The sequence below is a fragment of the Hyla sarda genome, chromosome 1, assembly GCF_029499605.1.
Source record: "Hyla sarda isolate aHylSar1 chromosome 1, aHylSar1.hap1, whole genome shotgun sequence".
NCBI lineage: Eukaryota > Metazoa > Chordata > Amphibia > Anura > Hylidae > Hyla > Hyla sarda.
The window spans coordinates 2,775,815-2,801,489 of NC_079189.1; the positions used below are offsets into that span (position 1 = coordinate 2,775,815).

The following is a 25,675-nucleotide window of genomic DNA, read 5'->3' on the forward strand; positions in this document are numbered from 1 at the left end:
GAATCTCTCGTGCGGCCAGCACATCCTTGATGCGACTGGATAGGCCTTTTTTAAAGGTCGCGCAGAGAGCCTCGTTATTCCATGATAGTTCGGAAGCAAGAGTACGAAATTGGATGGCGTACTCGCCCACTGAAGAATTACCCTGGGCCAGGTTCAGCAGGGCAGTCTCGGCAGAAGAAGCTCGGGCAGGCTCCTCGAAGACACTACGGACCTCAGCGAAGAAGGACTGGACTGTGGTTGTGGCAGGATCATTGCGGTCCCAGAGCGGTGTGGCCCAAGACAAGGCCTTTCCAGAAAGAAGGCTTACTACGAACGCCACCTTAGACCGTTCTGTAGGAAACAAGTCCGACAACATCTCCATATGCAGGGAACATTGAGACAAAAATCCACGGCAGAGTCTAGAGTCCCCATCAAATTTGTCCGGCAGGGACAAGCGGAGGCTAGGAGCGGCCACTCGCTGCGGAGGAGGTGCAGGAGCTGGCGGAGGAGATGGTTGCTGCTGTAGCAGAGGCAGAAGTTGCGACTGAAGTTGCTGCACCATGGTGGACACTTCCGACAGCTGGTGAGTTAGATGGGCGATCTGTCGGGATTGCTGGGCGACCACCGTGGTGAGGTCAGAGATAGCTGGCAGGGGAACCTCAGCGGGATCCATGGCCGGATCTACTGTCACGATTCGGCTGGCAGGAGGTGGATCCTCTGTGCCAGAGAGGGATTGGCGTGGACCGTGCTAGTGGACCGGTTCTAAGCTGCTACTGGTTTTCACCAGAGCCCGCCGCAAAGCGGGATGGTCTTGCAGCGGCGGTAGCAACCAGGTCGTATCCACTAGCAACGGCTCAACCTCTCTGACTGCTGAAGATAGGCGCGGTACAAGGGAGTAGACAAGAGCAAGGTCGGACGTAGCAGAAGGTCGGGGCAGGCAGCAAGGATCGTAGTCAATATGGCAATAGCAGGAGGTCAAGTACACAGTATGGACAAACACAGTAAACGCTTTCTCTAGGCACTAAGGCAACAAGATCCGGCAGGGGAGTGCAGGGGCAGTGATCAGATATAGTCTGGGAGCAGGTGGGAGCCAATTAAGCTAATTGGGCCAGGCACCAATCATTGGTGCACTGGCCCTTTAAGTCTCAGAGAGCTGGCGCGCGCGCGCCCTAGAGAGCGGAGCCGCGCGCGCCAGCACATGACAGCAGGGGACCGGGACGGGTAAGTGACCTGGGATGCGATTCGCGAGCGGGCGCGTCCCGCTGTGCGAATCGCATCCCCGACGGCCATGACAGTGCAGCGCTCCCGGTCAGCGGGACTGACCGGGGCGCTGCGGGGAGAGAGACGCCGTGAGCGCTCCGGGGAGGAGCGGGGACCCGGAGCGCTAGGCGTAACAACGCCGAAAAAGGCATTTGATAATGTCAGGTGGGACTGGCTCAGGATGGTGTTGGACAAGGTCAGGATCACCAGCCATTTCCGTACCTGTCTAGGGGGTCTGTATGCTTCCCCCTGGGCTCAAATTCATACCTCGGCCATTCTATCCCCTCCCTATCCTCTTTTCAAGGGATGCGACAGGGGTGCCTGAAGCTCATAAGTACTGAAAAGATTAAGATTTTTTAATAGGAGTAATTTACAAATCTGTTTAACTTTCTGGAGCCAGTTGAGATTATATATAAGTTTTTTTCCTGGAATACCCCTTTAATTTATCCTCGGAACCACTGGCTCGCCACTTGGAAGACTCTGATTTGTATCAGGGCATTGCAATCCAGCTTAAAACGGTCAAATTGACCCTTTTTTGTGGATGATGTTCTGATCATCTTGGCTGATTTGGGTGCCCATTATTCCCCACTTTGGTACCTTCTCAGGATATAAAGTAAATCGGCTAAAAAGTGAAATCCTTCCTCTAGGGCCCCCCAAACCTGCTACCTACTGGACCTCTCTGGGCATACCTGGAGAGCTTATGAAACCATTTATTACCTGGGGATTAAAATAGGCAAGGTCCCTGCTTCCCTGTACGCTGTGAATTATCCCCCTTTATTTAACCAATCTCCTTCCTGGGCAAATGTCATTGGATCAAGATGATCAGTTTTCTTCAACTTTTATACCATCTACAGACCCTACCTGTTTTATTGAAACATAAAGACGTGACCTCTCTGAACTCTGAGCTTTCTCGTGCTTTATATGGGCGGGTAGGCGTCCACAAATGGCATCACAAAAATTGATGTTGTGTAGGGCTGATGGGGTGGGCTTTCTCAACCTCCATGGCTATAACCTATCTTGTCTATTTCGTCATGTAATGGATTGGCTCCATGAGTCCAGTTACCATTCTATTTATTCTATGGAGGCTGACTTCTTCATACCCGCATTCTGTGCCTTCCCGCCCATGTAAAGCGATCTAAAGCATTTTTACTCCAAGTGTCTCAGCTTCTCTCTTTCTGTACTTTCCGGCTTTGGGACCTGTCTCCGAAGGTGTCTCCTTCCTATTTTGAGGACATGGTGGGTCCACAACCTAGAAAGGTGTCTCTCTCTGAACTCTATAGATGTTTTAATGACTGTCTTCTGAAAGTCTCCAAATATGATCTCTTTATTGAATAGGAGTCTGTTCTTAATGACTCTGATGTGCGTGAACAGATATTGGAGGGATGGACGAAGGTACTGGCTAACGTTATAAAAGAGCGCTGGCGTGAAAAATTCTTTAAGATGATGCATTTTGGTTACTTGGGCTTTTAATTTCCTGACCTCTCCTAATTTCCCAGAAAGACCTGCTTCCTGTCTGAAATGTGGAGTCCCTAACACTGACTTCCCTCCACCCTGTTGATCTTTTTTTACCCGGCCAGGAGGCTCAGGTGCAGGGGTTCTCAGTGGATTTGATGGCCTCTGTGCTGCACTTACTGATAGCAACAGCAATGGCTGACAAGTGACTTTAGGAGCTTCACTCATCAGTGCCCGCAGTCGCCTCTGTTCACAGCCTCTCTGTGAGTGCAGCTCAGAGGACGTCAGGAGAACGTCAAACCCGCTGAGGGCACCTGAGCCTGCTGGCCAGGTAAGAAGAACAACAGGGGAGGAGGGAAGAGGAAAAGTGGTGTGGCATTGGGGGGGGGGGCGGCGGGATGATTTGGCATAGGGGGAGTAAAGTGGCACAAGGGGATAAAGGGGGATGGAATGGCACCGGTTGGATAAAGGGGAAAATAAATGGCACCAGGGCTGGTAAAGAGGAGGTGATGAATTTGCACAAAGGATAATAAAGGGGAAATGAAATAGCACCGAGGAGGGAACAAGGTGTGGCACAGAGGGTAATAAAGGGGGGATGATTTGGCACACAGAAAATAAAGTTGTATGGGGGCGATCGGGGTGGGGTGTGAATGATGTGGCCGGCAGACGTAAAGAAGCTTCTGTGCTGTGGCTGCTGCAGGGGGGTACAGCAGGGGCAAGGGCCCCCAGGAAGTATGGGCCCCTTACTGAGGTTTTGGCTGGACCCCCCCCCCCCCCCCGACAGTGGCCCAGTGTACAAGGGTAGGGCCGGCACATAAGCCTGGTTGTCACCTATTGGGAGTGTTTTGTCCCCTACTGGATGTGTCCGCGTCCACTATTGGAAGTTTCCCCTATTCGGCGGGTGCAAATACATTAAGTGTTACGGGACTCTGCCAGGGAATTAAAAACTGTTCCCTATTGGGAGGTGTCCACTAAGGGAGATTTTACTGTGCACTTATTTGTACCTAGTATAGTGGTGCAATTAACCAAACCCCAAGGCCGTGGCCTGGGGTGCAAAACACCTCAAATTTTTCCCCCTAAAACATAACTTTTAATGGTGTATATCTAAAAGGTAACAATTCCAGAAAGTGATAGTTAAAAAATGCAATGTCACATGGGAGGATAATAGTTATTGGAGCAGCATGGCTTCCAGTATACAGGGCTCTGCAGAAGCCCAAAATTTCCCAGTTGTGACACTAGTTAAAACACAAAATTGCCGCCTCTACATGTTTCGCCGTCACACGGCGTTCTCAAGAGGCATGTAGAGGCGGCGAAACATGTAGAGGCGGCAATTTTGTGTTTTAACTAGTGTCACAACTGGGAAATTTTGGGCTTCTGCAGAGCCCTGTATACTGGAAGCCATGCTGCTCCAATAACTATTATCCTCCCATGTGACATTGCATTTTTTAACTATCACTTTCTGGAATTGTTACCTTTTAGATATACACCATTAAAAGTTATGTTTTAGGGGGAAAAATTTGAGGTGTTTTGCACCCCAGGCCACGGCCTTGGTTAATTGTATTGTTTTGGCCTCATAGCCCCCCCTTTTGGGTCATTTTGTAGTTTTTGGATTAGTATAGTGGTGTTATCGGTCTGTGTATAGTGTTTTATATTTAATAACAGTCTGATGGTTTTAGTCCTTACAGTAGTAATAGGTCGTCCTGGTGTGAAGGTATTTTTATGTTCTTAACCCCTTAGGGCCCATTTTTACCTTAAGGACTCAACCCTTTTTTGCCATTCTGACCACTGTCAGTTTATGCATTAATAACTCTCGGATGCTTTTACCTTTTATTCTGAGATTGTTTTTTTCGTGACATATTCTACTTTAACATAGTGGTAAATTTTCATCGCTACTTGCATCCTTTCTGTGAAAAATCCCAAAACGTCAAAATTTTTCGAACTTTGAAACTCTCTGCTTGTAAGGAAAATAGACATTCCAAATAAATTATATATCGATTTACAAATACAATATGTCTACTTTATGTTGACATATTTTAACTTTTTGAAGGCATTAGAGGGCTTCAAAAGTATAGCAGCAATTTTCAGGGACCAGTAAAGTTTGAAGTGGATTTGAGGGGCCTTTCTGGGAGCAATACCCCACAATTGACCCCATTATAGAAACTGCACCCTCAAAGTATTCAAAATGACATTCAGAAAGTTTAACCTTTTAGGTGTTTCACATGAACAGCAGCAAAGTGGAGGAGAAAAATCAAAATTTTTTACACTAACATTTGTTCTTGTAGCCCATTTTTTTTCATTTTTACAAGAAAAAGCCCCACAAAATTTGTAGCCCAATTTCTCTCTAGTAATGAAATACCTCATATGTTGACATAAAGTGCTTTGCGGGCTCACAACATGGTTCAAGAGGGAAGGAGCAACTGTGGGATTTTGGAGGGCAAATTTTGCTGAAATGGTTTTTGGGGGGCATGTTGCATTTAGGAAGCCCCTGTGGTGCCAGAACAGGAAAAAAAAACACATGGCATACTATTTGGGAAACTGGACCCTCAAGGAATGTAACAAGGGGTATAGTGAGCCTTAACACCTTGTGTTGAAGTTGGATGCGAAAAATGAAAATTTTTATTTTTAACACTAAAATGGTGTTACTCCAAATTTTTCATTTTCACACGGGGTAATAGGAGAAAATGGACCCCAAAATTTGAAGCCCAATTTCTCCCTAGTAAGGAAATACCCCATATGTGCACGTAAAGTGCTCTGCTGGTGCACTACAGGTCTCGGAACAGAAGGAGCGCCATTGGGCTTTTGGAGAGAGAATGTTTGGAATGGAAGTCGGGGACCATGTACGTTTACAAAGCCCCTGTGGTGCCAGAACAGTGGACCCCCCCCCCCTATTTTGGAAACTACACCCCTCAAGGAATGTAATAAGGGGTGCAGTGAGCATTTATACCTCATAGGCGTTTAACAAATCTTTTGGAACAGTAGTCTGGGCTGTGTGGGGCGTAAATGCTCACTGTACCCCTTATTACATTCCGTGAGGGGTGTAGTTTCCAAAATGGGGTCACATATGGGGGTGTCCACTGTTCTGGCCCCATGGGGGCTTTGTAAACGCACATGGCCCCCGACTTCCATTCCAACCAAATTCTTTCTCCAAAAGCCCAATGGCACTCCTCTTCTGAGCCCTGTAGTGCGCCCGCAGAGCACTTTACGTCCACATAGAAATGGTGTTGCTTTGTCTCCTATTACCCCTTGTGAAAATAAAAAATTTGGGGTAACACCATCATTTTAGTGGAAAAAATCTAATTTTTCATTTTCATGTCCAACTTTAATGAAAATTGTGAGTGAAGGTTCATTGTACCCCTTGTTACATTCTGTGAGGGGTGTAGTTTCCAAAATGGGGTCAAATGTGGGTGGTTTTTTATTTGTGTTTATGTCAGAATCGTTACATCAGCCAATAACCAATTTAGGCCTCAAATGTACATGGTGCATGAGCCCTGTTGTGCACCGGCAGATCACTTTACACCCACATATGGGGTATTTGAGGCCTAAATTAGGGATTAACACAGGGGCAGGACCTGGATGCAAGCTTTACAATTGCCTCTGCCACCACAAATACCTTACAGCAGCGTTTCCCGAACAGGGTGCCTCCAGCTGTTGCAAAACTCCCAGCATGCCTGGACAGACAGTCAGTATAGGACTGTGTAGGGGTATGTGTATATGTAGTGTTTTACCCTTTATTTTGTGTAATGTAGTGTTTTTAGGGTACATTCACACAGGTGGGGGTTCATAGCGAGTTTCCCGCTAGGAGTTCGAGCTGTGGTGGAAAATTTGCTGCAGCTCAAACTTGCAGCAGAAAACTCACTATAAACCCCCACCTGTACATTCACGTGGGTGGGGGGCGTTAAACCTTCAGCTGTTGCAGAACTACAACTCCCAGCATGGACTGACACAGTGCATGATGGGAGTTGTAGTTTTGCCAAAGCTGGAGGCACACTGGTGAGGAAACAGAGTTAGGTAACAGACATACTCAGTGCTTCCCCACCAGTGTGTCTCCAGCTGTTACAAAACTACAACTCCCAGCATGCACAGTCTCAGTCCCCAAGAGGTTAAACCCCAACCCTTAAGAAAATCCTAGGTGCGCCCCTGGTAAGCGGGGGCCCGAGGCAGAGTCTAAAGCCGCTAATAGTTCTCTAGGCTTATATGTATTATGATCGTGTAATCAATGTTGTTAAATGTTTTAATACTATGATTTTCATTTTACCTTTTGCGTGTATATTTAGTACACAATATGGCAGGTTTCTTAGGTATATATTTATTATAAGGCATATGGCAGGTTTCTTGGGTATATATTTATTATAAGGCATACACCAGCACTAGTTGGGCCATTGACAGTCAGCACTGTAATTGTGTGGTGGTCTCGTGGTGGTCTCACTATTCCTTTATGGGAGATTTGTTTATGCTTCCGTTGTGTAGACAAGTAATGAGATGTCCCCTTATTGCCTTGTGGTTGTCGGTCACCTCTGGGTCTCCATCCTCCGACAGCAGCTCGTAGGCAAAAGCAATGGCAAAGACTCTACAATCGTAGTTGTTCTTCTGATGGTCTACGTCCTGAAAGTGCATATGTTTAAGGGGCTCGTGTACTACTCCACTGTATAAGTTTGTTCTCTGGTCACGTATGTAAGGTGACAGATTGTCGGTTCTTATGCTATCGGCCACCATGATCTTGCTGTTTCTATAGCTGTTGGTTAGCCAATGCATTCTTTCCCCACCGTGATGGATCTGAACAGCATTTTTTGTTACCTTGTACCCGGGCACGAGGACAGCGACCACAGGCTGGAGGCCATCGGAGTTGGGGAATTGCCTTTGGAGGAGATCTTGAGCCGTATTGATGATTTCATCGTCCAACATGCCTTCATAGCCCTGACTTTGCAGCAGTGACATTTGGTCGGGAGACAGGTGCTTGGTGTTCTGTATTGTGCAGCCATTGGGCTCCTCCTGGGATAGACCTTCATCCTCACCCCTTTGGTCACAGTTGGCTTTTGTCATGTATTTCTTATCTGGTTGGGGGGGGGGGGTGGGGGTTAGTCTCAGTTTTTTTTAGAGGCCTCAGCCTTTTGAGGCTCGCAGTGGGCGCTTCATCACTATCCTGATTAATCCTCTGAATTTTAGGAGGCGGTTGTTGATGGTCCTGGAAGATTTCTGCATCTCCAGTGTCTCAAGGTCTTTTACCTCTTATGAGCCCCTCATGGGCATTATCTGCACCCTGATGGGCAGCATCATCTCCACTCTGTATCATGGAGTCATCTCTGTAGATTAGAGTGTTTTCCTTGGGTCCTTGGCTTCTGTCGTTGTCTTTATTTAGAGAAAATGAGGTGGAGAACCATTAGACACCTCTCATGGCGCTTGGCTTCTTTAGTTTCTTGCATCACTCATAAATCTTTCTGAATGGGGTCAGAATGATGGAGCCAAAGGATGTCCGCGAGGATGTGGTGGTGACCGGCGGCCGCTGATCACCTTTTCGACGCTTGTCACTCATGATGGCGTCTAAGAAAATTTCTTATTACTGTTAAATTCGTACTTCAAGCTCGAATTCCGAATAGTAAAGTGACCGTGTTGTGTGCATCAGCCTCCTGCGGGCACTGATCCCATTGTGATGTCATCAGCGCACAACATTCGATAAGATTATGACATCACCATACGTGATGGAGACCTGTGGAAATAAACTAAGATATCTGGATTTTGTTTATTTGAAAAGGGATATTCCAGTTTTATTTATTTTTATTAGTTTGTACAGTATGACATTACACAGTCTTAAAGGGGTACTCCGGCGCTAAGACATCTTATCCCCTATCCAAAGGGTAGGGGATAAGATGCCTGATCGCGGGGGTCCCGCTGCTGGGGACCCCCGTGATCTTGCACGCCGCACCACGTTAAAATCAGTCCCGGACTGGCGGCCATGGATAGTGTTCGGGACCAGGCGCGGACATCCTCCCACCCTGCATTGCTCACTCTAGTTGCTGAAAAAGCGTTTGATAATGTCCGGTGGGACTGGCTGCGCATGGTCCTAGACAAGTTTGGGATAACGGGCAACTTTCGTACTTTTATGTGGGGCTTATATGAGGGTCTCACAGCTAGGGTGTACACCCCGGGTTTCCTTTCTCAACCCATTCAGCTACTGAGGGGCACGAGACAGGGGTGTCCCTTATCCCCGTTATTATTTGATCTGGCAATAGAACCTCTAGCACGGTCCCTAAGCACTGGAGATCTATTCAGCGGTATTAAGGTGGGGTCCGGTACACTTAAATTATCCATGTTTGCCGATGATGTGCTTCTCTATCTTGGTGAACCACAGAGCGACGTTCCTAAGATTATGGCCTTTCTAACTATGGTGGGACGTTTTACGGGTTACAAAATTAATGCATCTAAAAGTGTCCTGTTGCCCTTGGGGACCTCGGCCCCCAGGTGGTTGAACACGGCAGGGGAGTTAGGAGTTGCAGTCAGTACTTCCTATATAACCTATCTAGGTATTAACATTGGACGCACGCCAGATACCCTGTACTCTTTGAATTACCCCCCCCCCCCTCTTCAAAAAAATTGTAACGGAATTGCGTAGATGGGAAAACTTGCCTCTTTCTATCCTGGGAAGGTGTCATTTGATTAAAATGATTAGTTTCCCCCGGTTGTTATACCCACTACAAACACTGCCCCTCCTTCTGAAACATGATGATATTCGTCATCTTACCTCGGCTTTCACCAAATTTTTATGGCAGGGTAAGCGGCCACGAATTGCGCTGCAGAAACTCATGTTGCAAAAAATGGATGGGGGGGGGGGGTTAACTTCCCCAACGTTCGGGGTTATAATCTGGCGTGTCTCTTCCGCCATGTCATAGACTGGCTTCAGGGTTCGAATTTTATCTCTAATGTACTGGTGGAGGGGGCACTGGCGGCACCATGGACTCTTTCGGCACTGCTACATACATCCTATACCAAATTGCCACCTTCAATTAAAAACTCGATATTGCTCAGGGATACTATAGTCTCCTGGAAGGAGATCCGGAAGCTATTTTGTCTTCCATTCTCCTTTCGAAGAGGATGCCCTTTAAAGGCCATCCTGAGTTTCCGCAGTGGGACTCCTCTCCGTGCTTTCGCCTCTGGGAGGACAGGGGTGTGAAGACGACGGGAAGCCTTATGAACGGAGATTCTAGAAGATGGCTCTCTCCAGCTGCTATTATACACACATTCCGACTTCCTCCTTCTCACCTCTTCTATGCCAACCAGATTTTCTCCTTTTGCTCATCCAGGTTGAGGGATCTTACCATTGAGTCTTCGACGCACACACTAGATAATGTCGTTGGCTCTGAGCCACGGAAAACATCCATCTCAGCTCTTTACTTAGCTTTTCGTTCCCGCTTCTATAAGCGGGATTCCAAAAAAATCTTTACTACTTGGGAAAGATGGACAGGGGACGAGGGCATACACAACACGATTCTGGCAGGATGGGACTCAATAAGGAACACGTTATTAATGAGATGTGGAGGGAGACATATTTTAAATTGTCCCATGCAGCGTTATACGGTTTTAATATTCGCCCTACACCCTCCTTCCCTGACAGGATCACTAGTTGCCCTAAGTGTACCACTCCTCTCACGAATCTATATCATGGGGTGTGGGAATGTGCTCAGTCGGCGGCTTACTGGCGCTTGGTATGCTCATATGTCCGAGATCATTGGAATCTTTCCCTACCTTTTACGCCCCAGACCCTTCTTTTTCACCAATCTCGCCCACCGGAGGGGGAGGGGGGGGGGGGAGGCCCAAAGCTACCAGGTATTGTTCACATTGTACTGCTGGTGGCTCTCAGATGTTTATTCCTCAAGTGGTTGGAGCCATTGACCCCGGACATGTCCTTATTGGTGGCTCAATTGAAGGTCTTTATGAACATAGATAGGTTAGATGCAGAACGCCATCTCAATACAGGCACCAAGAGATTTTTTAAGAAATGGAAATCGTTCATAGTGTCCCATTTCGTCCCCCCCGGGGATAGCTGATATAGTGCGCCCTTTTAGACATACCGTTTGGTATAATGTAGAATCCTTGAGGGGTTCCTTAGGAGCCTTGCAACTACCTGATAGCTGAGTATTGGTCCCGAAAAGGAGGGAACGCCACCTCTGGGGGTCGATGTCACACGCACTGCTTACCATATGTTCTTAGAGACCAAGGATATCTTTATTTCTTTTATAGGGCACGGTTTTTCTTCTTAAAGTACGGGGCATGTTGTGTGCGTCTTATAGTTGGTGCCCCGTTGCTCTGAGGGAATACCTCCTACTCCTACTAATTTTATGTCTGCTGTGATCTGTATCCCTTTTAGGGGGGGGGCGGGATAGGAAGGGTGACTATTTGTTATTACCAGCGTGATTTTTATGTGGAAACTGTACTTTTTTTCTACTCATGCATCACTGCACTTTCTCTTTGAATTGTTTTATTTGTTGATAATTGTTTCAATAAAAATATATATAAAAAAAATCAGTCCCGGGAGTGTGTTCGCTCCGGGTCTGATTACTGGCAATCACGGGGCCGGAGCATTGTGACGTCACGGCTCTGCCCCCGTGTGACGTCACGCTCCGCCCCCTCAATGCAAGCCTATGGGTGGGGGCATGACAGCTGTTACGCCCCCTCCCATAGGCTTGCATTGAGGGGGTGGAGCGTGATGTCACAATGCTCCGGCCTCGTGATCACCAGTAATCAGAGCCAGAACGAACATGCTCCGGGGACTCATTGTAACGGGGTGCTGCGTGCAAGATCCCTAGTGGCGGGACCCCCGCGATCAGGCATCATATCCCCCATCCTTTGGATGTCTCTTATATCAATGCAGTTGACCCCTGTCTGCTCAATAGAATGGTATAGCCCATGGATCAGTCCTGTGTAATGCATGCATGGGCCGACCCATGAGAGGTAACATCACATCTGTCAGGTGACTATCTCTAAGGCAATGGTCTCCAACATGTGGCTCTGCAACTATAGCAGAACTACAACTCCCAGTATGCTCAGACAGCCCATAACTGTTCCTGATCTCCATCCTCCAGGACATGCTGACAGTTGTAGTTTTGAAGCAGCCGGAGGGCCGCAGTTTATAGATCACCGGGGGATGACTAAACCTCCTATAGACTGACAGAGGTGATGAGATGTTACTGTGTATAGAATTGGTGGTGTAACCTGTGGTCTATTCTAGTTTTGTACTGTTCTAGGCTTTCCTAGGTATATGTACTATATGACTGACAACAACCCCCATCATCACCACTACAGACCATATAAGAGATCACATACAGATACAGTCCTGGCCGTAAATATTGTCCCCCCTGAAATGTTTCTATATAATGAAGTATTCCTCACAGGAAAGGATTGCAGTAACACAGGTTTATTCCCTTTGTGTGTATATATATATATATATATATATATATATATATATATATATATATATATATATATAGATATAGATCTCCTCTCCTCTGTATATATATATATATATATATAGATCTCCTCTCCTCTGTGTGTGTATATATATATATATATATATATATATATATATATATATATATTAGATATCTCCTCTCCTCTGTATATATATATATATATTGCAGTAACACGTGTTTTGCTATACACATGTTTATTCCCTTTGTGTGTATTGGAACTAAACCAAAAAAGGAGGAAAAAAAGCAAATTGGACAAAATGTCACCAAACTCCAAAAATGGTCCGGACACAATTATTGGCACCTTTCATAATTGTGGATAAATAAGATTGTTTCCAGCCTGTGATGTTCCTTTAAACTCACCTGGGGCAAGTAACAGGTGTGGGCAATATAAAAATCACACCTGAAAGCAGATAAAAAGGAGAGAAGTTCACTTAGTCTTTGCATTGTGTGTCTGTGTGTGTCACACTAAGCATGGACAACAGAAAGAGGAGAAGAGAACTGTCTGAGGACTTGGGAACCAAAATTGTGGGAAATATCAACAATCTCCAGGTTACAAGTCCATCTCCAGAGATCTAGATTTGCCTTTGTCCACAGTGCGCAACATTATCAAGAAGATTACAACCCATGGCCCTGTAGATAATCTCCCTGGGCGTGGACGGAAGAGAGAAACTGATGAAAGGTGTCACCGCAGGATAATCCGGATGGTGGATAAGCAGCCGCAGGCTCAGGGAGCATCAGTGTCAGTGCGAACTATCTATCCACATTTATATGAAATGAAACGCTATGGGGGAGACCCAGGGGGACCCCACTATGGAGGAGACCCAGGAGGACCCCACTATGGAGGAGACCCAGGAGGACCCCACTATGGAGGAGACCCAGGAGGACCCCGCTATGGAGGAGACCCAGGAGGACCCCACTATGGAGGAGACCCAGGAGGACCCCACTATGGAGGAGACCCAAGGAGGACCCCACTATGGAGGAGACCCAGGAGGACCCCACTATGGAGGAGACCCAGGAGGACCCCACTATGGAGGAGACCCAGGAGGGCCCCACTATGGAGGAGACCCCGGAGGACCCCGCTATGGAGGAGACCCAGGAGGACCCCACTATGGAGGAGACCCAGGAGGGCCCCACTATGGAGGAGACCCCGGAGGACCCCGCTATGGAGGAGACCCAGGAGGACCCCACTGCTGACACAGGGACATAAAAAACCAAGACTACATTTTGCCAAAATGAACTTGAGTAACGAAAATCCTTCTGGGAAAACGTCTTGTGGACAGATGAGACCAAGATAGATCTTTTTGGTAAAGCAAATCATTCTACTGTTTACCGAAAACGGAATGAGGCCTACAAAGAAAAGAGCACAGTACCTACAGTGACATATGGGGGAGGTCAGTGATGTTTTGGGTTGTTTTGCTGCCTCTGGCACTGGGGGCCTTGAATGTGTACAAGACATCATGAAATCTGAGGATTACCAATGGATTTTGGGTCGCACTGTACAGCCCAGTGTCAGAAAGCTGGGTTTGTGTCTGAGATCTTGGGTCTTCCAGCAGGACAATGACCCCAAACATACGTCAAAAAGCCCCAGAAATGGATGACAACAAAGCGTGGAGAGTTCTGAAGTGTCAGCAATGAGTCCAGATCTAAATCCCATTGATCACCTGTGGAGAGATCTTATAATTACTGTTGGGAAAAGGCGTCGCCCAATAAGAGACCTCGAGCAGTTTGTAAAGGAAGAGTGCTCCAACATTCCGGCTGAGAGGTGTAAGAAGCTTATTGATGCTTATAGGAAGAGTGGTCCAACATTCCGGCTGAGAGGTGTAAGAAGCTTATTGATGCTTATAGGAAGAGTGGTCCAACATTCCGGCTGAGAGGTGTAAGAAGCTTATTGATGGTTATAGGAAGAGTGGTCCAACATTCCGCCCCCTCCCATAGACTTGCATTGAGGGGCGGAGCATGAGGTCACACGGGGGCAGAGGCGTGACGTCACACACGCCGCCGGCCCCATGATCGACAGTAATCACACTCCAGGACTGATGGTAACGAAGGGGCTGCGTGCAAGATCACGGGGGTCCCAAACAGCGGGACCCCCGCGATCAGGCATCTTATCCACTATCCTTTGGATGAGAGATAAGATGTCTAAGCGCCGGAGAACCCCTTTAAAGGTGCCAATAATTTTGTCCAGCCCATTTTTGGAGTTTGGGGACATTATGTCCAATTTGCTTTTTTTTCCTCCTTTTTCGGTTTAGTTCCAATACACACAAAGGGAATAAACATGTGTATAGCAAAACCTGTGTTACTGCAATATATATATATATATATATACAGAGGAGAGGAGATCTATATATATATTATATATATATATATATATATATATATATATATACAGAGGAGAGGAGATCTATATATATATACAGAGGAGAGGAGAGTCTATATATAATATATATACACACAAAGGGAATAAACATGTGTATAGCAAAACGTGTGTTACTGCAATATATATATATGTACAGAGGAGAGGAGATCTATATATATATACAGAGGAGAGGAGATCTATATATATATATATATATATATATATATATAGATATATACAGAGGAGAGGAGATCTATATATATATATACAGAGGAGAGGAGATCTATATATATATATATAGTATATATATATATATACTATTATATATATATACACAGAGGAGAGGAAGATCTATATATATATACAGAGGAGAGGAGATCTATATATATATATATATACAGAGGAGAGGAGATCTATATATATATACACACAAAGGGAATAAAACAAAGGGAATAAACATGTGTATAGCAAAACCTGTGTTACTGCAATATATATATATACAGAGGAGAGGAGATCTATATATATATATATATATATATATATACAGAGGAGAGGAGATCTATATATATATACAGAGGAGAGGAGATCTATATATATACACAGAGGAGAGGAGATCTATATATATACATACAGAGGAGAGGAGATCTATATATATATGGAGAGGAGAGGAGATATATATATATATACACACAAAGGAAATAAACATGTGTATAGCAAAACCTGTGTTACTGCAATATATATATATATATATATATATATATATATATATATATATATATATATATATATATATACACCGTATATACTCGAGTATAAGCCGACCCGAGTATAAGCCGAGACCCCTAATTTCAACCCAAAATCCCAGGAAAAGTTATTGACTCGAGTATAAGCCTAGGGTGGGAAATACCTCATCCCCCCCTGTCATCATCCAGACCCGTCATTAACATCCTCATCATCCCCTTGTCATCATCCCACACATCCCCCCTTCATCATCCCCTTGTCATCATCCCACACATCCCCTTATCATCCCACACATCCCCCCTTCATCATCCCCTTGTAATCATCCCACACCCCCCCCCCCCCCTTCATCATCCCCACCCCCCTTCATCATCCCCACACCCCCCCCCCCCCCTTCATCATCCTCTTCTCATCATTCGCCCTCAGTGGTCTTCAACCTGCGGACCTCCAGAGGTTTCAAAACTACAACTCCCAGCAAGCCCGGGCAGCCATCGGCTGTCCGGGCTTGCTGGGAGTTGTAGTTTTGAAACCTCCGGAGGTCCGCAGGTTGAAGACCACTGCGGCCTTCAACATGCGGACCTCCAGAGGTTTCAAAACTACAACTCCCAGCAAGCCCGGGCAGCCATCGGCTGTCCGGGCTTGCTGGGAGTTGTAGTTTTGAAACCTCCGGAGGTCCGCAGGTTGAAGACCACTGCGGCCTTCAACATCATCCAGCCCCCTCTCACCCCCTTTAGTTCTGAGTACTCACCTCCGCTCGGCGCTGGTCCGGTCCTGCAGGGCTGTCCGGTAAGGAGGTGGTCCGGTGAGGAGGTGGTCCGGGCTGCTATCTTCACCGGGGGCGCCTCTTCTCCGCGCTTCCGGCCCGGAATAGAGGCGTTGCCTTGACAACGACGTATCTGCGTCGTTGTCAAGGCAACGTGACTATTCTGAGGCCGGGCCCGAAGCGCTTAGAAGAGGCCTCCCCGGTGAAGATAGCAGCCCGGACCACCTCCTCACCGGACCACCTCCTTACCGGACAGCCCTGCAGGACCGGACCAGCGCCGAGCGGAGGTGAGTACTCAGAACTAAAGGGGGTGAGAGGGGGCTGGATGATGTTGAAGGCCGCAGTGGTCTTCAACCTGCGGACCTCCGGAGGTTTCAAAACTACAACTCCCAGCAAGCCCGGACAGCCGATGGCTGCCCGGGCTTGCTGGGAGTTGAAGTTTTGAAACCTCTGGAGGTCCGCAGGTTGAAGACCACTGTGGGTGGGGGAGTTCACTCGAGTATAAGCCGAGGGGGGTGTTTTCAGCACGAAAAATCGTGCTGAAAAACTCGGTCTATACTCGAGTATATACGGTATACAGAGGAGAGGAGATCTTATATATATATATATATATATATATATATATATATATACAGAGGAGAGGAGATCTATATATATATACAGAGGAGAGGAGATCTATATATATATATATATACACACAAAGGGAATAAACATGTGTATAGCAAAACCTGTGTTACTGCAATATATATATATATACACAGAGGAGAGGAGATCTATATATATATATATATATATATATATACAGAGGAGAGGAGATCTATACATATATATATATATATACAGGGGAGAGGAGATCTATATATATCTATATATATATACAGAGGAGAGGAGATCTATATATATATATATATATATATATATATATATATATACACAATACAGACAAAGAATAAGTCAGCCAGCACTTTAGTTGATACCAAACTATTATATGGACCTGGCCTACAGGTGCACGCTACTAGGCTAGATATACAGCAACAGAAGAATACAGCAGCACACTGCCAGCACAAGGATATAGGTGAAACATGAACATGCAGATAAAACATGGAGAATATACAGCGATGGTGTAATAGATGCAAATGTGAAACTATGAAATAGTGAGGCACTTAGCTCGCAAATTTGTCTCCGCCGGCGGTCAAATAGCTTGGACCGTCCCACCGCGATAAGGTGGCCTCATTGGGACGGACCCTACACTGTGAATATACCTCTGTGTGAACAGTTCAGTAAGCATGGCAGGATCTGGAACATCCAAGCCACCTATATATATAATATATATATATATATATATATATACACACACACAGAGGAGAGGAGATCTATATATATATATATATATATATATATATATATATATATATATATATATACAGAGGAGAGGAGATCTATATATATATATATATATATATATACAGAGGAGAGGAGATCTATATATATATATATATATATATATATATACAGAGGAGAGGAGATCTATATATATATATATATATATATATATACAGAGGAGATCTATATATATATATATATATATATATATATATATATATATATACACAGAGGAGAGGAGATCTATATATATATATATATATATATATATATATATATATACAGAGGAGAGGAGATCTATATATATACACAGAGGAGAGGAGATCTATATATATATATATACACAGAGGAGAGGAGATCTATATATATATACACACACACAGAGGAGAGGAGATCTATATATATATATATATATATACAGAGGAGAGGAGATCTATATATATATATATATATATATATATATATATATACAGAGGAGAGGAGATCTATATATATATATATATATATATATATATATATATATATACAGAGGAGAGGAGATCTATATATATATATATATATATATATATATATATATATACAGAGGAGAGGAGATCTATATATATATATATATATATATATATATATACAGAGGAGAGGAGATCTATATATATATACAGAGGAGAGGAGATCTATATATATATATATATATATATATATACAGAGGAGAGGAGATCTATATATATATACACACAAAGGGAATAAACATGTGTATAGCAAAACCTGTGTTACTGCAATCCTTTCCTGTGAGGAATACTTCATTTTATAGAAACATTTCTAGAAATTTACAGCCATGACTGTATAAAGCTGGGTGGCAGGCAGTACATAAAGCTGGGTGGCAGATTTGTGACTGAAATGATTACTCAGTGTGAACTATTACATTGTGACAGGAGGAACAAGAGAGGAACAACACAATGTAACAAACCCTCTGCATAGAAACTCACCTCACACCACGTCTCCTCTTCACTGAGCTCCTCCCCTTCTGGTCACATGTCCTCTACTACTGCTTAGCCCCGCCCACTCCTGTCACATGACCATCCTCACAGGTCCTTCATCCACAATCGCTTCTTTGCTGCTGAGCTCCGCCCACTCCTGTCACATGACCATCCCCACAGGTCCTTCATCCACAATCTATTCTATCCTGCTGAGCTCCGCCCCCATATGTACTGGTCACATGATTGTGACATCATCACAGGTCCTACACCTCCAGCATCTAGCAGATAGAGAGAAGGTCCTGGACGAGCATATCGTGGCAAAGAGATTACATGAGGAGAAGGTTTGTTACAGTGTGTCACCCCAGTAGTAAGGAGATTACACGAGGAGGAGGTTTGTTACAGTGTGTCACCCCAGTAGTAAAGAGATTACATGAGGAGGAGGTTTGTTACAATGTGTCACCCCAGTAGTAAGGAGATTACATGAGGAGGAGGTTTGTTACAGTGTGTCACCCCAGTAGTAAGGAGATTACATGAGGTTTGTTACAGTGTGTCACCCCAGTAGTAAGGAGATTACATGAGGTGGAGGTTTGTTACAGTGTGTCACCCCAGTAGTAAGGAGATTACATGAGGAGGAGGTTTGTTACAGTGTGTCACCCCAGTAGTAAGGAGATTACATGAGGAGGAGGTTTGTTACAGTGTGTCACCCCAGTAGTAAGGAGATTACATGAGGAGGAGGTTTGTTACAGTGTGTCACCCCAGTAGTAAGGAGATTACATGAGGAGGAGGTTTGTTACAGTGTGTCACCCCAGTAGTAAGGAGATTAATTGAGGGGGAGGTTTGTTACAATGTGTCATCCCAGTAGTAAGAAGATTACATATGGAGGAGGTTTGTTACAGTGTGTCACCCCAGTAGTAAGGAGATCACATGAGGAGGAGGTTTGTTACAGTGTGTCACCCCAGTAGTAAGGAGATTACATGAGGAGGAGGAGGTTTGTTACATTGTGTCACCCCAGTAGTAAGTAGATTACATGAGGAGGAGGTTTGTTACATTGTGTCGCTGATTCTATGATTCAGGCTCCTCCTCTTCCCCCTCCAGCTGACCCAGATGTCTCCTCTTCTCCTGAATGACCCCCAAGGATGGACAAGGACAGGAATGAGATGACTAAGAGAATATTACACTTCACCTTGGAGATCCTCCACCTGCTGACCGGAGAGGTGAGGTGACCCATCTATATTTCCTCCATTGTTGTCCCCCCATCTACATTTCCACCATTGTTGTCCCCCCATCTACATTTCCACCATTGTTGTCCCCCCATCTACATTTCCACCATTGTTGTCCCCCATCTACATTTCCACCATTGTTGTCCCCATCTACATTTCCACCATTGTTGTCCCCTATCTACATTTCCACCATTGTTGTCCCCATCTACATTTCCACCATTGTTGTCCCCATCTACATTTCCACCATTGTTGTCCCCCATCTACATTTCCACCATTGTTGTCCCCCATCTACATTTCCACCATTGTTGTCCCCATCTACATTTCCACCATTGTTGTCCCCATCTACATTTCCACCATTGTTGTCCCCATCTACATTTCCACCATTGTTGTCCCCATCTACATTTCCACCATTGTTGTCCCCATCTACATTTCCACCATTGTTGTCCCCTATCTACATTTCCACCATTGTTGTCCCCATCTACATTTCCACCATTGTTGTCCCCATCTACATTTCCACCATTGTTGTCCCCCATCTACATTTCCACCATTGTTGTCCCCCATCTACATTTCCACCATTGTTGTCCCCATCTACATTTCCACCATTGTTGTCCCCATCTACATTTCCACCATTGTTGTCCCCATCTACATTTCCACCATTGTTGTCCCCATCTACATTTCCACCATTGTTGTCCCCATCTACATTTCCACCATTGTTGTCCCCATCTACATTTCCACCATTGTTGTCCCCATCTACATTTCCACCATTGTTGTCCCCATCTACATTTCCACCATTGTTGTCCCCATCTACATTTCCACCATTGTTGTCCCCATCTACATTTCCACCATTGTTGTCCCCATCTACATTTCCACCATTGTTGTCCCCATCTACATTTCCACCATTGTTGTCCCCATCTACATTTCCACCATTGTTGTCCACCATCTACATTTCCACCATTGTTGTCCACCATCTACATTTCCACCATTGTTGTCCACCATCTACATTTCCACCATTGTTGTCCCCCATCTACATTTCCACCATTGTTGTCCCCATCTACATTTCCACCATTGTTGTCCCCCCATCTACATTTCCACCATTGTTGTCCCCCATCTACATTTCCACCATTGTTGTCCCCCCATCTACATTTCCACCATTGTTGTCCCCCATCTACATTTCCACCATTGTTGTCCCCATCTACATTTCCACCATTGTTGTCCACCATCTACATTTCCACCATTGTTGTCCCCCCATCTACATTTCCACCATTGTTGTCCCCCCATCTACATTTCCACCATTGTTGTCCCCATCTACATTTCCACCATTGTTGTCCCCCCATCTACATTTCCACCATTGTTGTCCCCCATCTACATTTCCACCATTGTTGTCCCCCCATCTACATTTCCATCATTGTTGTCCCCCATCTACATTTCCACCATTGTTGTCCCCCCCATCTACATTTCCACCATTGTTGTCCCCCCATCTACATTTCCACCATTGTTGTCCCCCCATCTTTGGAGCCGCTCTATGTTCTGGATGTCTCTTTGTAGGTGAGGTCTCCAGAACTGACCCCAGTATTCCAGATGGGCTCACTAGAGCTCTATACAGGGGGCACAATCTCCTCTTTGTAGTGAGGGTGGAATACTGGGGTCAGTCCCCTCATTGTCTCTCTCCATACACAGGATTACACAATAGTGAAGAAGACATGGGGAGAGTGTGTGGCCCCCATCAGCCATCTCCATGAGTCAGGAGGAAGGAGCAGGGCCCGGGGCCCCATCATGGAACCTCCACCTCACTCACTGATACATGAGAAGAAGATCCTAGAACTCATCCACAGGATCACTGAGCTGCTGACTGGAGAGGTGACACTGCTGGGACATTATACAGTAATGGAGGGGTCTGGTGATGATTAGAGAGGTGACACTGCTGGGACATTATACAGTAATGGAGGGGTCTGGTGATGACTGGAGAGGTGACCCTGCTGGGACATTATACAGTAATGGAGGGGTCTGGGGATGATTAGAGAGGTGGCACTGCTGGGACATTATACAGTAATGGAGGGGTCTGGTGATGATTAGAGAGGTGACACTGCTGGGACATTATACAGTAATGGGGGGGGGGCTGGTGATGACTGGAGAGGTGACACTGCTGGAACATTATACAGTAATGGAGGGGTCTGGTGATTACTAGAGAGGTGACACTGCTGGGACATTATACAGTAATGGAGGGATCTGGTGATGACTGGAGAGGTGACACTGCTGGGACATTATACAGTAATGGAGGGGTCTGGTGATGATTAGAGAGGTGACACTGCTGGGACATTATACAGTAATGGAGGGATCTGGTGATGACTGGAGAGGTGACACTGCTGGGACATTATACAGTAATGGAGGGGTCTGGTGATGACTGGAGAGGTGACACTGCTGGGACATTATACAGTAATGGAGGGGTCTGGTGATTACTGGAGAGGTGACACTGCTGGGACATTATACAGTAATGGAGGGGTCTGGTGATGACTGGAGAGGTGACCCTGCTGGGACATTATACAGTAATGGAGGGGTCTGGTGATGACTGGAGAGGTGACACTGCTGGGACATTATACAGTAATGGAGGGGTCTGGTGATGATTAGAGAGGTGACACTGCTGGGACATTATACAGTAATGGAGGGGTCTGGTGATGATTAGAGAGGTGACACTGCTGGGACATTATACAGTAATGGAGGGGTCTGATGATGATTAGAGAGGTGACACTGCTGGGACATTATACAGTAATGGAGGGGTCTGGTGATGATTAGAGAGGTGACACTGCTGGGACATTATACAGTAATGGAGGGGTCTGGTGATGACTGGAGAGGTGACACTGCTGGGACATTATACAGTAATGGAGGGGTCTGGTGATGACGGTATCATTGTGTGTCAGGTTCCTATAAGGTGTCAGGATGTGGCGGTCTATTTCTCCATGGAGGAGTGGGAGTATGTAGAAGGACACAAGGATCTGTACCAGGACATAGTCATGATGGAGGATCACCGGCCCCTCACATCACAAGGTAAGAAGAGACATATATATAGATATCACTCTCACTACCTAGTAACATAGAAATCTATCCAGCACTGATGTATTCATTCCCTGTGTGTTCCCTACAGATGGAGTCATTGATAGAAATCCACCCGAGAGGTGTCCCCGTCCTCTGTATTCCCAGGACTGTCCAGAGGGAAATGTCCCAGAGAACCACCAGGTAGTTGGCATTAAAGTCTCCCCTAAATATGACCATAAAGTGATTGAACCCCTGATCATGGCACCATAGGTAGCACACTAATTAATGGGGAACTGTTTGATCTTGGTAGGAACCCCCACAATCTCTTGCCCGGCGCCTTCTAAAAACATTGGGGGGATTTACCATTGTTGTCTGTGGGGGACGTGTTTTACAGTCAATAATTCTTAGCTATGAAAGTGCTGACGTGCGTCAAATTTATGGCGCAGAACTTATGATAAATCTGTACAATATACAGCGATGGGAAATCACCTCAGCACAGTCCATTTTGGAAGTGTCTATGATAATTGCTGCGTGTTACTGTATCGTTGACCCTCTGCTGACCCCTATAACTTTATTATTTTTCCATACATGAAGACTAATTTCTGGCACTATGAGCTGTAGTTTTTGGCGGTATCATTTTTTCGTTTTCGTCACATTTTTGTGCCATGATTTTGGGATATGTGACCAGAAATCTGCAATTTTGTACTTGTTTTTTTTTTTTTTTTTACATTTGTCGTTGATCACACGGGATCATTAACAGTTTACATTAATAGTTTGGACATTTCTGTCCGTAGTGAAATTGAATATGTTTATATATATTTTTTTTGTTTGTTTTTTATGAGGGTCATTTATTGTTATTGTTTTTTAGCGGAGGGACTTATTAACATTTATTAAATCTCAGGGGGTGCGGGAAGTTGTTGTTGTTGTTGTTGTTGTGTACCATATAGAGAGACACATGCTAGAGCAGCGATCCCCAACCTATGACTCTCCAGCTGTTGCAAAACTACAAATCCCAGCATGTCCTTACTCTCTGGGAGTTGTAGTTTTGTATTTTTGTACTCTTACAGTGAGGAAATGCTGGGAATTGTAGTTGCAACAGCTAGCAGGGGGTGTAATTTCATATTTCCCACCCGGAGCCGTGATCATGGCGCGGCAGTTTCATATTTCCACGAGCCGTCCGGCTCCGCTCCCCGACCACCCGTTCGCTAGCTGTTGCAACTACAGCTTCCAGCATGTCTTCACTGTAAGGGCATGCTGGGAGTTGTCCTCACTGTAAGGGCATGCTGGGAGTTGTCCTCACTGTAAGGGCATGCTGGGAGTTGTCCTCACTGTAAGGGCATGCTGGGAGTTATCTTCACTGTAAGGGCATGCTGGGAGTTATCTTCACTGTAAGGGCATGCTGGGAGTTGTCCTCACTGTAAGGGCATGCTGGGAGTTGTCCTCACTGTAAGGGCATGCTGGGAGTTGTCCTCACTGTAAGGGCATGCTGGGAGTTGTCCTCACTGTAAGGGCATGCTGGGAGTTGTCCTCACTGTAAGGGCATGCTGGGAGTTGTCCTCACTGTAAGGGCATGCTGGGAGTTATCTTCACTGTAAGGGCATGCTGGGAGTTATCTTCACTGTAAGGGCATGCTGGGAGTTGTCCTCACTGTAAGGGCATGCTGGGAGTTGTCCTCACTGTAAGGGCATGCTGGGAGTTGTCCTCACTGTAAGGGCATGCTGGGAGTTGTCCTCACTGTAAGGGCATGCTGGGAGTTATCTTCACTGTAAGGGCATGCTGGGAGTTGTCCTCACTGTAAGGGCATGCTGGGAGTTGTCCTCACTGTAAGGGCATGCTGGGAGTTGTAGTCTTACAACAGCTAGCGGGCGGGTGGTAAATGTGGGTGAGGAGTGGAACTTTTGCCTTAAAAGTTCCAACTTTTTGTGCGACTTTTTAGCGTATGTTCACACTGCGGAATCTCCGCTTGTGGAACAGAGATTACATCTGGTGGCCACCTCCGAAAAATTCTACGGCGGTAGGACCGCACGACACTGCGCTGTCACCATTGACGGCTATGCAGTGCTAGTGGGATTCACATATTCTTTCTTTGCGCGGAACAATTTCAGCGACGGAATTGTCCACATCTAAAATTCCTCAGTGTGAAAGTCTCACGGAAGACCCATTCACACTGATGCTAATGTTCACTGCGCGGAATTCCGCTCGCAGAGTTCTACGGAAATTCCGCAGTGTGAACGTACCCTTAGAAGTGATTTGGCACAATTCCGCTGTGCAGTAAAAAGTCGCACGCATGCGACTTTTTACCACAAAAAAAAGAATGTCTAAAGCATTTAATGAATACCCCCCCCCATTGTGATGGAAAGGAAAGTGAAATAAAAGGGGGAGGGCGGGGCTTCTTCTAATCTTCCCACAGGTGACTGAGCTGGAGACACCACAGCCCAGTATATAAGGGAAATACTTTTCCCGCCAATGGGCCTCCAGCCAATCAGAATGCTGTTGTTGGGCTGGAGCATCACTGTGCAGAAGATCATGGTTACCGGGCAGAATCTGATCCTCCAATCAGAAGCAGGAATCCATCTCTCAGCAGAACAGCTGTTACCGGGCAGAATAACTGAGGAAAACAACCTGTGGAGATAAAGGAGGAAGAAGGAAATAAGGAGGAGGGGGACATGTATACTGGGGACCATGGTTGTGCCCCCCCTAGAGTTTATGAATGATGAAATTCGGGAGCCCCTTTTATTTTGTGGTTTATTTATTCATTTTTTTGCTCTTAAGGGTGAAGATCTGATGGATATTAAGGTTGAGGTTAAAGATGAACCAGAAGAGGAGACGGATTTCGTGTCCGATCAGCAGTGTAAGGGGGAGACTTTTATTGGTGGAGGGTCTCCTAGATACTACTACACCCATCATCTGATCATCACATGGAATAATCTATTCATCACTGTGTGTTCCCTACAGATGGAGTCATTGATAGAAATCCACCCGAGAGGTGTCCCCGCCCTCTGTATTCCCAGCACTGTCCAGAGGGAAATGTCCCAGAGAAGCATCAGGTAGATGAGGCT

At 45.6% G+C, this 25,675-nt stretch overlaps 2 protein-coding genes across 2 annotated transcripts in view; one reads left to right on the forward strand and one right to left on the reverse strand.

Annotated features, from left to right (window-relative positions):
* Window positions 1–6,954: 6,954 nt before the first annotated feature.
* Window positions 6,955–18,411, reverse strand: LOC130289638 (uncharacterized). Its single transcript, XM_056537534.1, has 2 exons — window positions 18,376–18,411; window positions 6,955–8,395 (listed from the first exon to the last, which is right to left on the reverse strand). Exon 2 carries the CDS (start codon window positions 7,729–7,731, stop codon window positions 7,117–7,119), a length of 615 nt encoding a protein of 204 aa, XP_056393509.1. The 5' UTR covers window positions 7,732–8,395; window positions 18,376–18,411; the 3' UTR covers window positions 6,955–7,116.
* Window positions 18,412–18,451: 40 nt separating this feature from the next.
* Window positions 18,452–25,675, forward strand: part of LOC130304142 (zinc finger protein 568-like) — a 30,265-nt gene continuing 23,041 nt past the window's right edge. Inside the window, exons 1-7 of the mRNA XM_056551907.1 lie at window positions 18,452–18,707; window positions 19,462–19,580; window positions 21,264–21,443; window positions 22,502–22,628; window positions 22,726–22,817; window positions 25,389–25,467; window positions 25,572–25,663. Coding sequence (XP_056407882.1) covers window positions 19,503–19,580; window positions 21,264–21,443; window positions 22,502–22,628; window positions 22,726–22,817; window positions 25,389–25,467; window positions 25,572–25,663 — 648 coding nt within the window. The 5' untranslated portion in view covers window positions 18,452–18,707; window positions 19,462–19,502. The remainder of the gene's footprint in view (window positions 18,708–19,461; window positions 19,581–21,263; window positions 21,444–22,501; window positions 22,629–22,725; window positions 22,818–25,388; window positions 25,468–25,571; window positions 25,664–25,675) is intronic.